At 30.4% G+C, this 13,444-nt stretch overlaps 1 protein-coding gene across 1 annotated transcript; it reads left to right on the top strand.

Annotated features, from left to right (window-relative positions):
* Nucleotides 1–1,892: 1,892 nt before the first annotated feature.
* On the top strand, nucleotides 1,893–5,167 carry LOC102593638 (probable xyloglucan glycosyltransferase 12; the record flags this gene model as incomplete). The annotated part of the gene is made up of 5 exons (XM_006342610.2): nucleotides 1,893–2,696; nucleotides 3,048–3,356; nucleotides 3,498–3,788; nucleotides 3,874–3,987; nucleotides 4,092–5,167. Coding segments are annotated over 5 exons (2,145 nt in total), but the record flags the coding sequence as incomplete, so codon positions are not given.
* Nucleotides 5,168–13,444: the final 8,277 nt, after the last annotated feature.

Here is a 13,444-nt window from a genome sequence, read left to right as displayed (position 1 = left end):
CCATAATTTAAACTAAACTAATTTAATAAAATACTTACTAAAATTAAAATCTTTTTGAGATGATTCTCGAAATATTTATAAAATATACTAGTTGCATACATAATCATTTAAAACATATATATTATTTAAAATTATAAAAAGTAACAACACTATTTAAAATAACTTCAGAAATATTTTGAATTTTATAAAGTTAATTAATTCAAATCGCTGGGAATTTAAGAAGCTTGAAAATTAATTCCTATTGGGGAGGGTCAAAATTGGGTGTCAACATATATAAATAAAATATTTACAAAATTTTCCAAGCCCAAATTTGAAATAAAATATATAAACATTGAAAACTATAAACTAACTAAAAATATATTAACAAAGTAGATAATAAATTATATTTTTTATCTATGAATAAAATAAAATAATATATATATATATATTATGTCGGTTTGGTTTGGGTTCGATTTGACTTTTTTCTTTTAATACCAAACCAAATCAAGAGTAGTCGGGTTTTTTTTCAACCTCCAAACCAATCAAACCAAACCACAAATCATTTTTTTTTTCCGGTTTGATTTGATTTGTCGATTCGGTTTGACTTTACGATTTTGACTTGTACACCCATAACTGCGATGGTTAACTCTTTCCTCTATGGATAACATAAACAAAAGTCAAATTGACAAAAAATCTTTTACCTTAAAAAAGGAAAACCACTAAAACATATTTTTATCTTTTTGTATATCTTTGCCAAATTAATGCAAAACGTTTGATGATAATTAATACGCCGATAGGATAATTAATTTATCTAATCATCCACTACACTTATTTTCTTGTGTGTGATAAGAACGAAACCACATAATTACGTAATCATATACTATTTTCTCTGACCTTTTTTAGTTGTCATAGTTTTTTTTAAGAGTTAAACGATATGAATTTTAACTAATATTTTAAGATGTATTTTTTCATCGTATTGATCATATGAAAAAATGTTGTAATCTATAATGCTTTTTGTATAGTTTTTGAATATCTAAAATTTTATTTTAAAATATCGAATTAATGTAATTTAATTTAGCTTTGAAAATTAGTCAAGTTGACTCTCGAAAATCGCAACATGACAACTAAAAAGGAACATAGAGGAGGAGTATTAATTAGTATTTGTTTCAAATTAATATCGTTTATTAATGTTTTATCAACTTCCATGCATATATATATATATATTTGATTGATAGCTAAAATAACCTCTTTCAAAAAACAGAAAAAAAAAAACTGGATTTTTCTTACCTTAATCCATCAAAACAAAAGGAAGAAACTATTGAAATTACATTCTTTAAATTTCTTCTTATTTTGTTTTGTCTATTTTCATCTTCTTGAAAATCAAAATTTCAAGAAAAACATGATGGGCGTTTAATTTCTTGTTTTTGATTTTGATTTTCCATTCTTTTTTCTAAGATTGACAAATCAAAATCAAAGACGTGTTACCATAATAACAATACTTTTTCAGGATTTCGTTCATCAAGTTCTTGTTTGATCTGTCGTTGTTACAACCCCACAATATTCGTCTTTTTTGGCATTTGTTTTGCCAAGAATTCTATATTTTCGTCGTATTGTATTCATTTTTTATCTTAAATCATCATAAAGTTTCAATCTTTAGCACATTTTAGGCCAAGATTCATCAAGTTCTTGTTTGATCTGTCGTTGTTAGAATGCCACAATATTCGTCTTTTTTGGCATTTGTTTTGCTTATGTGTTCATTTTTGAGCTAAAATCATCATAAAGTTTCAACCTTTAGCACTTTTTAGGCCAATATTCTTCAAGTTCTTGTTTGATCTGTCGTTGTTAGAACGCCACAATATTCGTCTTTTTTGGCATTTGTTTTGCCAAGAACTCTTGTCTTTTCATCATTTTGAGCTAAAATCGACGTAAAGTTTCAATCTTTTTCACATTTTTGTCCAAGATTTCCAGAAGGGTGTTCACCAAAATCATCAATAACACCACCCTTTAGCTGGTGGGGTGGTAAAGAAACCCAAAGGGGTACCCCTGTAGTAGTAAAAATGGAGAATCCAAATAACTGGTCCATGGTTGAGCTAGAAACTCCATCAGAGGATGATAGTTTCTTGTTAACAAAAGGTGAAAAGGTGAAAAACAAGAATGCAAAACAACTAACATGGGTTCTTCTTCTCAAAGCACATAAAGCAGCAGGTTGTTTAACTTCTATTGCCTCTGCATTGTTCAGTTTTGGTTCCGTTATCCGTCGTCGTGTAGCCACTGGAAAAACAGATTCTTCCACCAGCAATAGTTGGTTCTATTCTTGTATAAAGGTGTTCGTTTGGTTTTCTTTAATCTTATTAGGTTTTGAAATAGCTGCATATTATAAAGGTTGGCACTTTAATACTTATGATCTTCATATTCAGCATTTGTATACATTGGCAAATCCATTAGCTGTGAAGGGTGTTTTTGATTTGCTTTATTCCATATGGGTTGTGGTTAGGGTGGAGTATTTTGCTCCCATTCTTCGATCATTGGCAAATGTGTGTATTGTACTCTTCTTTATCCAGAGTTTGGATAGATTGATCTTGTGTTTGGGTTGTTTATGGATCCGTATATGGAAGATTAAGCCGGTTTTGAAAGATGGTCCGGTGGATCTTGAAGATGGTGATGGTGGTTACTATCCTATGGTTCTTGTTCAAATCCCCATGTGTAATGAAAAAGAGGTAATTTGTTCTGTTCTTTAAAGATACTATAGTCTTTTTCATCTGTTTTGAGTAGAGGGTCTGTTGGAAACAGTCTGTTTACCTTTTCAAGGAAGAGGTAAGGTTTGCGTACACACTACCCTCCATTTGTTGTTGTTGTTGTTGTATTCTTTAAGAATTTCTTGATTTTCCGAATGTTGTCAATTTATTGAGTAGTGGAATGAAAGGGGTCTAAATGGATATTGAGGATTCATGTAGCGAACCTTAATATAGTATGGATTGGAGCGTAGTTGTTGTTTCGTTGTGTTAAGTCTTGTTTTATATGTTTATTGTTTGTCTGAAAATTGAGTGTTGGTTGGCAATTGGTATCAGGTTTATCAGCAAGCTATTGCAGCTATGTCTAGTTTGGAGTGGCCTAAATCGAAATTGTTGATTCAAATTCTTGATGATTCTGACGATTCCACGACTCAGATGTTGATCAAAGAGGAGGTACATAAATGGCAGAAGGATGGTGTAAACATTGTTTATCGTCATAGGGTGATTCGAGAGGGTTACAAAGCTGGCAATCTTAAGTCAGCCATGAATTGCAGCTATGTCAAAGACTACGAATTTGTTGCCATTTTCGATGCTGATTTTCAACCATCACCTGATTTTCTTAAGAGAACTGTTCCTTACTTCAAGGTATTCAATACCCTCCACCCTCTCTCCTTGTGATGATCTTCGTTTCTTGTATATGTTTCGCGTATAGAATCACATTGTGTGTATAGAATACGAGCATGTAGTTTATTTTATTAATTATCGCCTTTTGACTTTGAACTGTAGGATAATGAGGATATAGGGTTGGTTCAAGCAAGATGGTCCTTTGTAAACAAGGAAGAAAATCTTCTAACAAGACTGCAGCACATTAATTTAGCCTTTCATTTTGAAGTCGAACAGCAAGTGAACGGGGTCTTTCTGAATTTCTTTGGATTTAACGGGACTGCTGGAGTATGGAGGATTAAGGCATTGGAAGGTTCTGGTGGTTGGTTGGAGAGAACAACAGTTGAGGATATGGACATTGCTGTTCGAGCACATCTCCACGGATGGAAATTCATCTTTCTTAATGATGTCGAGGTACTTTTGCTCACTCGTTGCTAACTTCTCACAAGTAAATGTTTCTTTAGAATGTAAAAGACTTTCTTGGATCGATCATTTTCAGTGCCAGTGTGAGGTACCAGAATCATACGAAGCGTATAGGAAGCAGCAACATAGATGGCATTCAGGGCCAATGCAGTTGTTCCGTCTTTGTTTTCCTGCCATCGTTGAATCAAATGTATATAGCTCATTTCACTTATAGAATATCCATCTATGATCTATCTATGTATGATAATTCGCGTATTGTCTGACATATTATGCTTTCGAATTTGGTTAATGCAGATAAGCATTTGGAAGAAAGGCAACTTGATATTTCTTTTCTTCCTTCTAAGGAAACTGATACTTCCATTTTACTCTTTCACTTTGTTCTGTATAATCCTCCCTATGACCATGTTCGTTCCCGAGGCTACACTCCCTACGTGGGTTGTCTCTTACATCCCCGCCACAATGTCATTTCTCAATATACTTCCGTCCCCTAAATCCTTCCCTTTCATCGTGCCATATCTCTTATTCGAGAACACAATGTCTGTGACAAAGTTCAATGCCATGATCTCAGGCCTCTTCCAACTTGGAAGTTCTTATGAATGGATCGTAACCAAGAAATCAGGACGTTCATCCGAGAATGATCTTTCCTTATTGGTTGATGAAAAACCAAAACATCAAAGAGGTACTTCAGAGCCTAATTTAGGAGACTTGAAGGAGGAATTTAATAAAAAAGCACGAAAGTCTTCGAGGAAGAAAAAGCACAACAGAATCTATACAAAAGAATTGGCTTTAGCTTTCTTGTTATTGACAGCTGCAGTTAGGAGCCTACTATCAGCTCAAGGGATCCACTTTTACTTCTTGCTGTTTCAAGGTATATCATTCCTTCTCGTTGGGCTAGACTTGATCGGTGAACAGGTTGACTAGTCGAAGAATATCAATAGGCTTCATGGGGATATACTATCTCAGGACTCAGCTCAACTGTCAAATCAAAGACAGGATAATGCTGAGCCTGGCATTGGCGCGGTATGTAAATTTTGAAAAACTGGGGTAACTCTGGAGAGATGATGGCTCTATTGCCTCTCCTCCAAACGTTAAGCCTCTCCCAAACACCAAGATCATCAAGATGTATTGGAACAAATAGTAGAAAAACGCGTAACAATATATATTTGAATACAGAAAACCATCAAGAATGATGATAATATTCCCCCTTTATGTCCTGTTTTACATTTGGATTCTTTTGTTCTTTTTAGTACATTGTTTTGTAAGTTGTAGAAAGTTAAAACACCATAGCAGCATACATCTTTTTTCTTCTACACAACAATAGTAATTGTAGCAAAAACTTATATGTCTTGTAAATAAAGGATTGTTGTACATTTTCACAGAAAACTTTGTCTTTTGTATCTATCATGTAGCAAAAGAGCAAATTATGTTTCTTGATAACATGTCATGAACCCACACTTGATGCCTTAACTTGACAGATCTGTTATTCATGTAAGCAGTATAATTCCGATATGCTTCCCTGTGCATATAGTTTTTCAACATTAACTTGACAGATCTAAACTTCTTAGCTTTTCTATCAATATAAGTCATGAGAGATACTCACCTATTATAGAAACGTCTGTAAAACATGTCGAATTTAGGTTCCCCAAAGAGAACATGAGTATGATTTTCTTGTCACTCCGATGATTATTATTTTTTAATTTATAAAAAGTGTTTTTTTCCTTTAATAAGTCTTAAACAATATGAATATGAATTAACAAGACCTCAAAGTCGATACTAAATATGAGTATTCTGATATAGTTATTCATTGTCACTACCTCCACGGATAGGGTAATTTGCACTCTTCCTACCCTCTTCAGATGTGTGTTAGCCGTTTCTCAAGCTCCCTCTCCGAAATGAGAAACTAAATATATCTCTTCCAAACGTATATCAACAACAATAACTACTCTCGTGGACTCATTTTAATTGAATAAAAAATTATTTTTGATTAACACCCGTTATCTTAAGTTTTGAATCGAACGTTTCGAAATAGATTATTTAAATAGTGGCATTTATTTAAAGTATTTATGTAACTGCTTTGGCTGCTGAGCATGAGAACCGTTATGTATGTGCCTATTTATGTTTCTTTTTTTTGGCTTTTCTTCGTGTCTAAACAATAAAATAAAGTGGTCAGTTATGAGTGTATTTTTAGAATATTATTTTTATAAGCATTCTCTAAATTTAACCTTCAAATAATAGAAATGTACATTTTTGATTTCTTTACTTATGAATATTTTACAAATTATTATGATTTTTTTTGTTCCATTACTCAAATAAATATGTGTTATGTTAAGTTTGTATTGCTACTCTTAGACTATATATATTGTCCAAATATAGTTATTTTTCTAGATAAGATACAACAAAACACGCTTTTTAATTAATTAATGCTAAATGTGTTAAGTCATATATCACAAGGTCTAAAATAATAAAAAATTATTAAAACAATTGAACGATCAAAAGTGCTATTTTCCATATTAATTAATTTTAGTTAGGGATATCAGATGGGGTTGGACTAAATTTATACGGATAAAATGTGATGAGTTAATAAATGTGACCCACCAAAAGTTATTTATGTTGAAATGAGTTCAGAAGTGGGTCATAATCCAACTCGTTTAATTCTAACCCTTCCTAGAAGCTTCCACATTTTTGCTCCTTGATGACTCGAACCCATAACCTTAGAATTGAAGGTAAGAGAGGTTTACCATCCGAAAAATTAACCCCTTTTCTAAATTTTAATTTCTTGTTTCTTTTTTTTATAAATTTTTAAGTAACTATTTTTGTAAAATGGATCACCATTTTGATTAGAACACATAGCCAAATGGATTAATTAATTTAATTGCTCTAAGGATTAAAAAAGACACACCAAACTAACAAAAACATATGTAAACATACTAGCCTAATTAACGCCCTAACCTCAAAAGCACAAAACAAGGAAAACCCCCACCAATTATTTTCCCTTAATTGTGCTCTTCGTGTATTATAAGTTTGTTTAATTTACAAACCAACATATTCACATTTTATATTTATATATATTTTAACTAATTAATCAATCACGGAAATAATATAATTTTAACTAATTAAAAATACTCTATTTTTGCTTGATAAACCAAGTCATGCATTTATCTAAGTGTTAATTTGTCATTGTTTCTCCTAACTTCTTCTTAAGGTCACACGTTTGATCTACTCATTCTCTTGATGTAGACATTAAGAAGAAGAAAAAAGGTATATAACTAACGTCGAAGTTAGGGGCGCAAGATGTTCATTTGGATCAATATTGACGTCAGAATTCACAAAGGAGGTTTAAAATATAAAGAAATAATTAAATTAACACACCAAGAAATTAAAGAGGATTCAGTATCCAGAAAGTATCTACTGTATATACATAAAAAATAATTTTAAAAATATATAAATGATGTAATTTTCTGTCGAATGAGGTTCAAACAAACCCCGTGAAATTTTGATTTCGTCGATGTCTATTATATATATATATATACTAAGGGCTCGTTTGGTTTGGAACAAGTTATCACAGGATTGTTATCCCACCTTCAATGTGAGATAAAATTAACACTACAATTCCAGGATTACTAATCCTGAAATAAGTTATCCCGCGATTTTATATCCCAACCTTTATGAAATAAACTTATCCTATAATTAATCTCGAGATTAGTTATCCCTCATCCCTCGTGCCAAACGAGCCTTAAGTGTTTGGTTAATCTTTTCCCCCTATTTTCATCATCTTTTTCTGTTAGTAGTTTTAGAGTACCTAACGTTTTTGTAATTTACTCACTTTTTGCCCTTCACGTTTTATGTACTTCTACCAAATGAAATATTTGCGGCGTTTGCCTTTAAAAAGCATAAAGTATATGATTTATGAAGAATCCCTATATATATAAATTCATAACTTATATTATTCATTTCTTCATCAACATATATTAAAAATTATCCCCATAAATTTCATTCTGTTGATTCAAAAACATGAGTCATGTTAATTACAAGGACAAAGTTCAATTCAAAGGAGTTATTAGTAACAAGGTGACACAAACAAAATTAGAATATGATCATCATATTCAATTTTCTTCCAAAAACACAAAGGATTTAGATTTTCATGGCATGAAAGTTCCTCCACCACCATGTTTTTACGAGCGTCCGCCGCAGTTGAGGAGTTCATCATCAAGAAGAAGGGGTTTCATCATCAAGAAACAAGATGATGATCCATTTTATATAGCATATAAAGAGTGTACAAAGACTAGTAGTACTTCAAGAAAAGGCAAGTTTTTTGGTGGTTTAAGCAAGGATGATTTTTTTATTGGGATGAAGAAGAAGAATAAGGATTATATGTCTAGTGTTTTCTCATGTAAACATTCATGTAGTGTGAGAGAAGATAGTGTTGTTATGATCAACTTATCACATATTCCTATGTCAAAATCAATAAGGGAGAAAAGAGGAATTCAGAGTCCTCAGACGATGACGTGATATACCATCAGACCTTTCTATAACAGTTATTATAACAATTTATTTTCATTGAAACAGTCAAAAAGTATTTGGACAAACTATATCGTTATACAAAAGGTTGGAGTGTACTTGTCTAATTTTGTTCCCTCTCTATGTACTATGCAAATTGTCTTACATTTTGATCTATATGAAGAGAATGACCTTCCTCTTTTTTAATTGAGTACTTATATTTTGCATGATATCTTAGTATAGTTGATTGAGAAGAGAAAATAATGGAAATTGTCCCTCATTTTATTGATAACAAAAATTGCCGGTCGTTTTTTTGAACAATTCTTTAATAATGACACACTTTTTTATTTTTTATTTTTTATTTTTGTAATTTATGAACTTTTTAATTTGTGACCTAAATATCCCTTTTGAATAAATTGAAAATGTTAGATCATGACCTATAATTTTGTAAGTTATTGCAAATCTTAGACTATAATTTAATATTCTATCTAAAATTGAATAATACATGAGCAAATATCAAACATATGAGTCTAACGTTATTCGGAAGGATAATTTTTCAAAAATTATATTTAGCAATAAAATTTATCCAACGTGAATCCAATTATTAGTTGTGTAAATTATTGCAAAATGATATTCCCTCCATTTCCTATGTATTGTCTTGTATACTAGAAATAGTAGGTTTTCCAAATGTTTATCAATTTAAGAGATCAACAAGAAAATAATTTTTTTATTCAATTTTGTCCTAAACATTAATTATTTTAGACTTAAATTATAAGGAACATAAATAAATTTAAAAAAATAAAAATAAAAAATGGGGGTAAAGGAAATATAGGAGGGGATTACAATATGAGGAATCGATTAATCCTAACCAACAAGATGAAAGTTCAGATAGCCAACAAACTGAATTACTAAAGTTCCTCCGAATATATTAGTCAAATTATACTTCTAATTAATTTTTCTTAAGAATTGTGTAAAATCATATCCTAACAACTAACTAGAAACAGAGGGAAAACGTATTAGATCCATCTCAATAATTCTAACATGCAATTCCCAAACATAATGGATCATATAATAAGGTCAAGTTTGTATTTTTAATTGGATAAAAATTTATTTAAATGAACTTCTTTTCCAGGAGGTGTGGAAAAGAAGTATATGGGAAAAATAAATAAATTAATAAGATTAGCATGCACCAACATGCCACATGCTCATGTAATTAAACTAGTATTAGTATATATAAGAACGATTTATGAAAGATTTAATCACAATTATCAATTGTTTAAATTATTGCAAAATGATCTTTATTACATTCATCTCAAGAATTCTCACATGCAAGTTCCTAACATAATGGATCAGTAATCAGGTCAACTTTATATTTTTATTTAGGTACTAACCAGAAAGCACAATTTACTCCTCATTAATCCTTCTTAATCAAACATTGAGAAAAGACTCATGACTAATGTCATTATTTGTTAACTGAAATGTCATAGATGAGCCAAACTTTAATGGATGGCATAGATGAGCCTTTTCTCAAAGTTCAATGACATATTTGAGCCTTTTTTCTTTAAAAAAAATTGTAATTAATGACGTGGCTGAATCATAATTGACCACGTATAAAAAATGATTTTGCAAAATCAGAACTATTTTTTGTTAACAAATAATGGCATGGATGAGCCTTATCTCAAACGAAATGACATAGATGGGCCAAACTTTTAACGGATGACATAAATGAGCCTTTTCTCAAAGTTCGATGACATATTTGAGTCTTTTCCCTTTATTTAAATGCACTTCTTTTTCGAAAGTATATTATTTTAAAAATGGAATGCCAGAAAGAAAAACACGTTGTGAAGAAATAAATAATAATAATAATAAAAAATATATATATTCATTATTATAATCCCATGCTAGGGATCAACTTGTTCTTACTAGGGTCTATAAATTAAAGCCTTCGATAAATAATGAGATATACCTACAAGAAAAATTCCTAAAGTGTGAAGTTTTATTTATTTTTCCTTATAACATACATGGCGTTGCTTAAACATGGTTCCATTTTCACTATTCTTTTCGTAGCAACCATTCGTAAGTATTCATTTCTCTTTATTCATTTTCATGATACATATATGACGATATTATTTTGAATATGTTATTATTGTGAAAATTTTCAGTAACTATATGTTGGTCATCGAGACAAGTGATAGCGGTACGAGAGGTTAATAATGATTTATCAGGACTCGAGAGGAGACTGCTTCCACAACTGCAAATTAATCATTGGTTTACTTGTAATAGGTTTTGTCATTCCCAATCGGATTGCAGTGATGGTTGGTATTGTAAAACATGTTTAAAACATTCTACACGTTCCTTTTCAACATGTGGATAAAGGGAAATTGGTTATTAGTGTCCAAATGCAATAATAAGAATAATAATAAGGGATAAGACACGAGTATCCCCTAGATTATGACCGAAATTCCAGAGACACACCTTAACTAATCTAAGGTCTTATTATCCCCTAAACCCATTTTTTGTGTAATTTTGTACACCTTTTGGCTTACGTGACACACTCCGTGACACCACTTAAGTGAGGCATGTGGGAGATGATTGGAGGCCACGTAGGCCAAAAAGGTGTACAAAATTACAAAAAAAAAAGTTTAGGGGGATAATAGGACCTTAGTTTAGTTAAGGTGTGTCTCTGGGATTTCGGTCATACTCTAGGGGGATACTAATACCTTATCCCTAATAATAATAATAATAATAATAAGCTATGATTTCATATTTGTATTGATGAAAAATAAAACAAAGTCAAGTGAAAATGACTTAATTTCTATTTAGTATTATGCAATGTATTTTAATTTCTTTCTAGAAATTAAATTACAAGTTTTATTTCCTTTGTATTTCAGTATAAGGACACTATTAATGTATCCCTTTTGATGAACTTGTTAATCAATAAGATGTTCAAGACTTGTTACTTCAAATGAGCATATTTTTTATTTGTTTGGTTTTCGGTTTAATTAATGAGAAAATGCCTATAAAATAAATATATAACTTGTCTAATAAATTTGACTCGACTGTAACTTTACAAATGCTCATAAAATAGAAACAATAGTAACAAACATGAAAAGAACGACACAAATGTAACACAGAGAAATTAAGAGGAATACAATTCTTCCTTTAGGTTTTAACATTTTGTATGATGTGAAGTTGTAAATTCAAAGTCATTGTAGCGTGAATCGAAGGCTAAAGGACAAAGACAATCTTTATGTACATGTAAAAGTAGTAAATTACTATAGTCTTAATGGTTATCGGTTTACGAATAGCCCAATATTAAAAATCAATACCGAATCGATAACCCACTATTCTTTTTATAAAACCATTAAAAACTATTAACTCAATAAATCAATAACACTTTTTTTCAGTTCAATTTATCGATCGATTCGATTTTTTCATACTCGTAATGCAATGTACATTAATTGGCCATATTTTGAAGTAGAAGACAGGTGATAGTTGGAACCAATTTAACTTCTCAAATTGATAGCTGAACTGACAACGTAAGACTTAATTGGAATCACAACGATTTGATACTATTTACGTTTATTTTTACGTATTCACTATATACTAAAAATAGATAATTCACATCTATTTATCCAATTTGAGTTCCTTCGGTTACTTTTATTTATTTACTATATTAAAAATAAATGTATACATTTAATTGTTCAATTTAAAAAAAAATAGAGAAAATTCTTCATTTTATACCTATTTTACCCTTCGAGTACTCCCAATCCATATATATTTACTTGTTCAAAAGCCAAATAAATCAAAATTGCCTTCTTATTTAGTGTCCATGGATTAAGTCCACCAACGTCACAGTCCTTTGTATTCTAACTTAGCTAGTACACTAACCATATTAATAAATTGTGTGGGCCAGATTTTTTAAATCGATTTATTTTTGAAAAAATATATTTTTGAATAATAACAATTTATGTTTACGTAATCAATTTTAAAAAATAATATTTTTGTCGGTATTAGAGAAGAATTATTCATATTTGGCGAAACTTTCATAAAGTATTCATGGAGAAAATATATTTTTTCAGATTTTGCTACTATTGACAAACACTTTTTCTCTAAAAAAAAAATTAATATTAGAGCAATAATTTTGCGTTTGACAAATCTTTTAAAAAGTGCTTCCGGAAAAAAGCTATTTTTTTAAAGCTTTTGCTAGTATTCACGAATAATTTTTGTTCTTAAAAAGGATTGATCAGACACATTAACTCTATAAAATAAGCATTTTCTTATAAGCAATTTTAGACTTCCGTAATCAAACAGATTATAGGTTGTATATATTCTACCATTCGTGTAATGAATTTTATATCATCATGTCACCTTTTGTTTATTTATTCTAGCAGATATTTTTTCCTATTTATAAATAAAATTATAAATCTATATATATATTAATTTTTTTTATCCATAAATAGTATATTATTTCAATGACATGGTTACATGATAATATAAAAAAAAAAACTTAAAATAACAATATATATATATAGAAGGGATAAGGATCAATTATTCCTAGACTATGACCGAAATCCCAAAAACACACCTTAACTAAACTAATGTCCTATTATCCCCTGACCCCATTTTTTTTTGTAATTTTGTACACCTTTTTAGTTTATGCAACATACAAACATCTCTCACGCACCTCAATTACGTAGAGCCACAAAGTGTGCCACGTAAGCCAAAAGGTTGATAAAATTACATAAAAAATGAGTTCAGGAGGTAATAGACCTTAGTTTAGTTAAGATGTGTCTCTGAGATTTCGATTATAGTCTAGAACATATATATATATATATAACTTACTTCACTACAACAACCCCTCACATCACAACAAACAAATTTAAACAATCTCATGACTCATCCTCCTACCTTTTCCACATATAGGGTGTGTTTGGTATGAAGGAAAATATTTTTCGGAAAATGTTTTCCAATTTTCTCATGTTTGGTTGGGTTAAATGTTTTCCAAATCAACTCATTTTCCTCAAATTTAAGGAAAATGACTTCCCTTCAAAACTTAAGGAAAACAATTTCCAAAACTCTCTTCCAACTTCCAATTAAAAAAAAAATTGTTGAAAAAATCAATTTATTTGGTCCCTACCCTCAAACCA

The sequence above is a fragment of the Solanum tuberosum genome, unplaced genomic scaffold (assembly GCF_000226075.1).
Source record: "Solanum tuberosum cultivar DM 1-3 516 R44 unplaced genomic scaffold, SolTub_3.0 scf00034, whole genome shotgun sequence".
NCBI lineage: Eukaryota > Viridiplantae > Streptophyta > Magnoliopsida > Solanales > Solanaceae > Solanum > Solanum tuberosum.
Note: the sequence above shows the minus strand (reverse complement) of the source record. Positions and strands in the feature narration are given on the sequence as shown.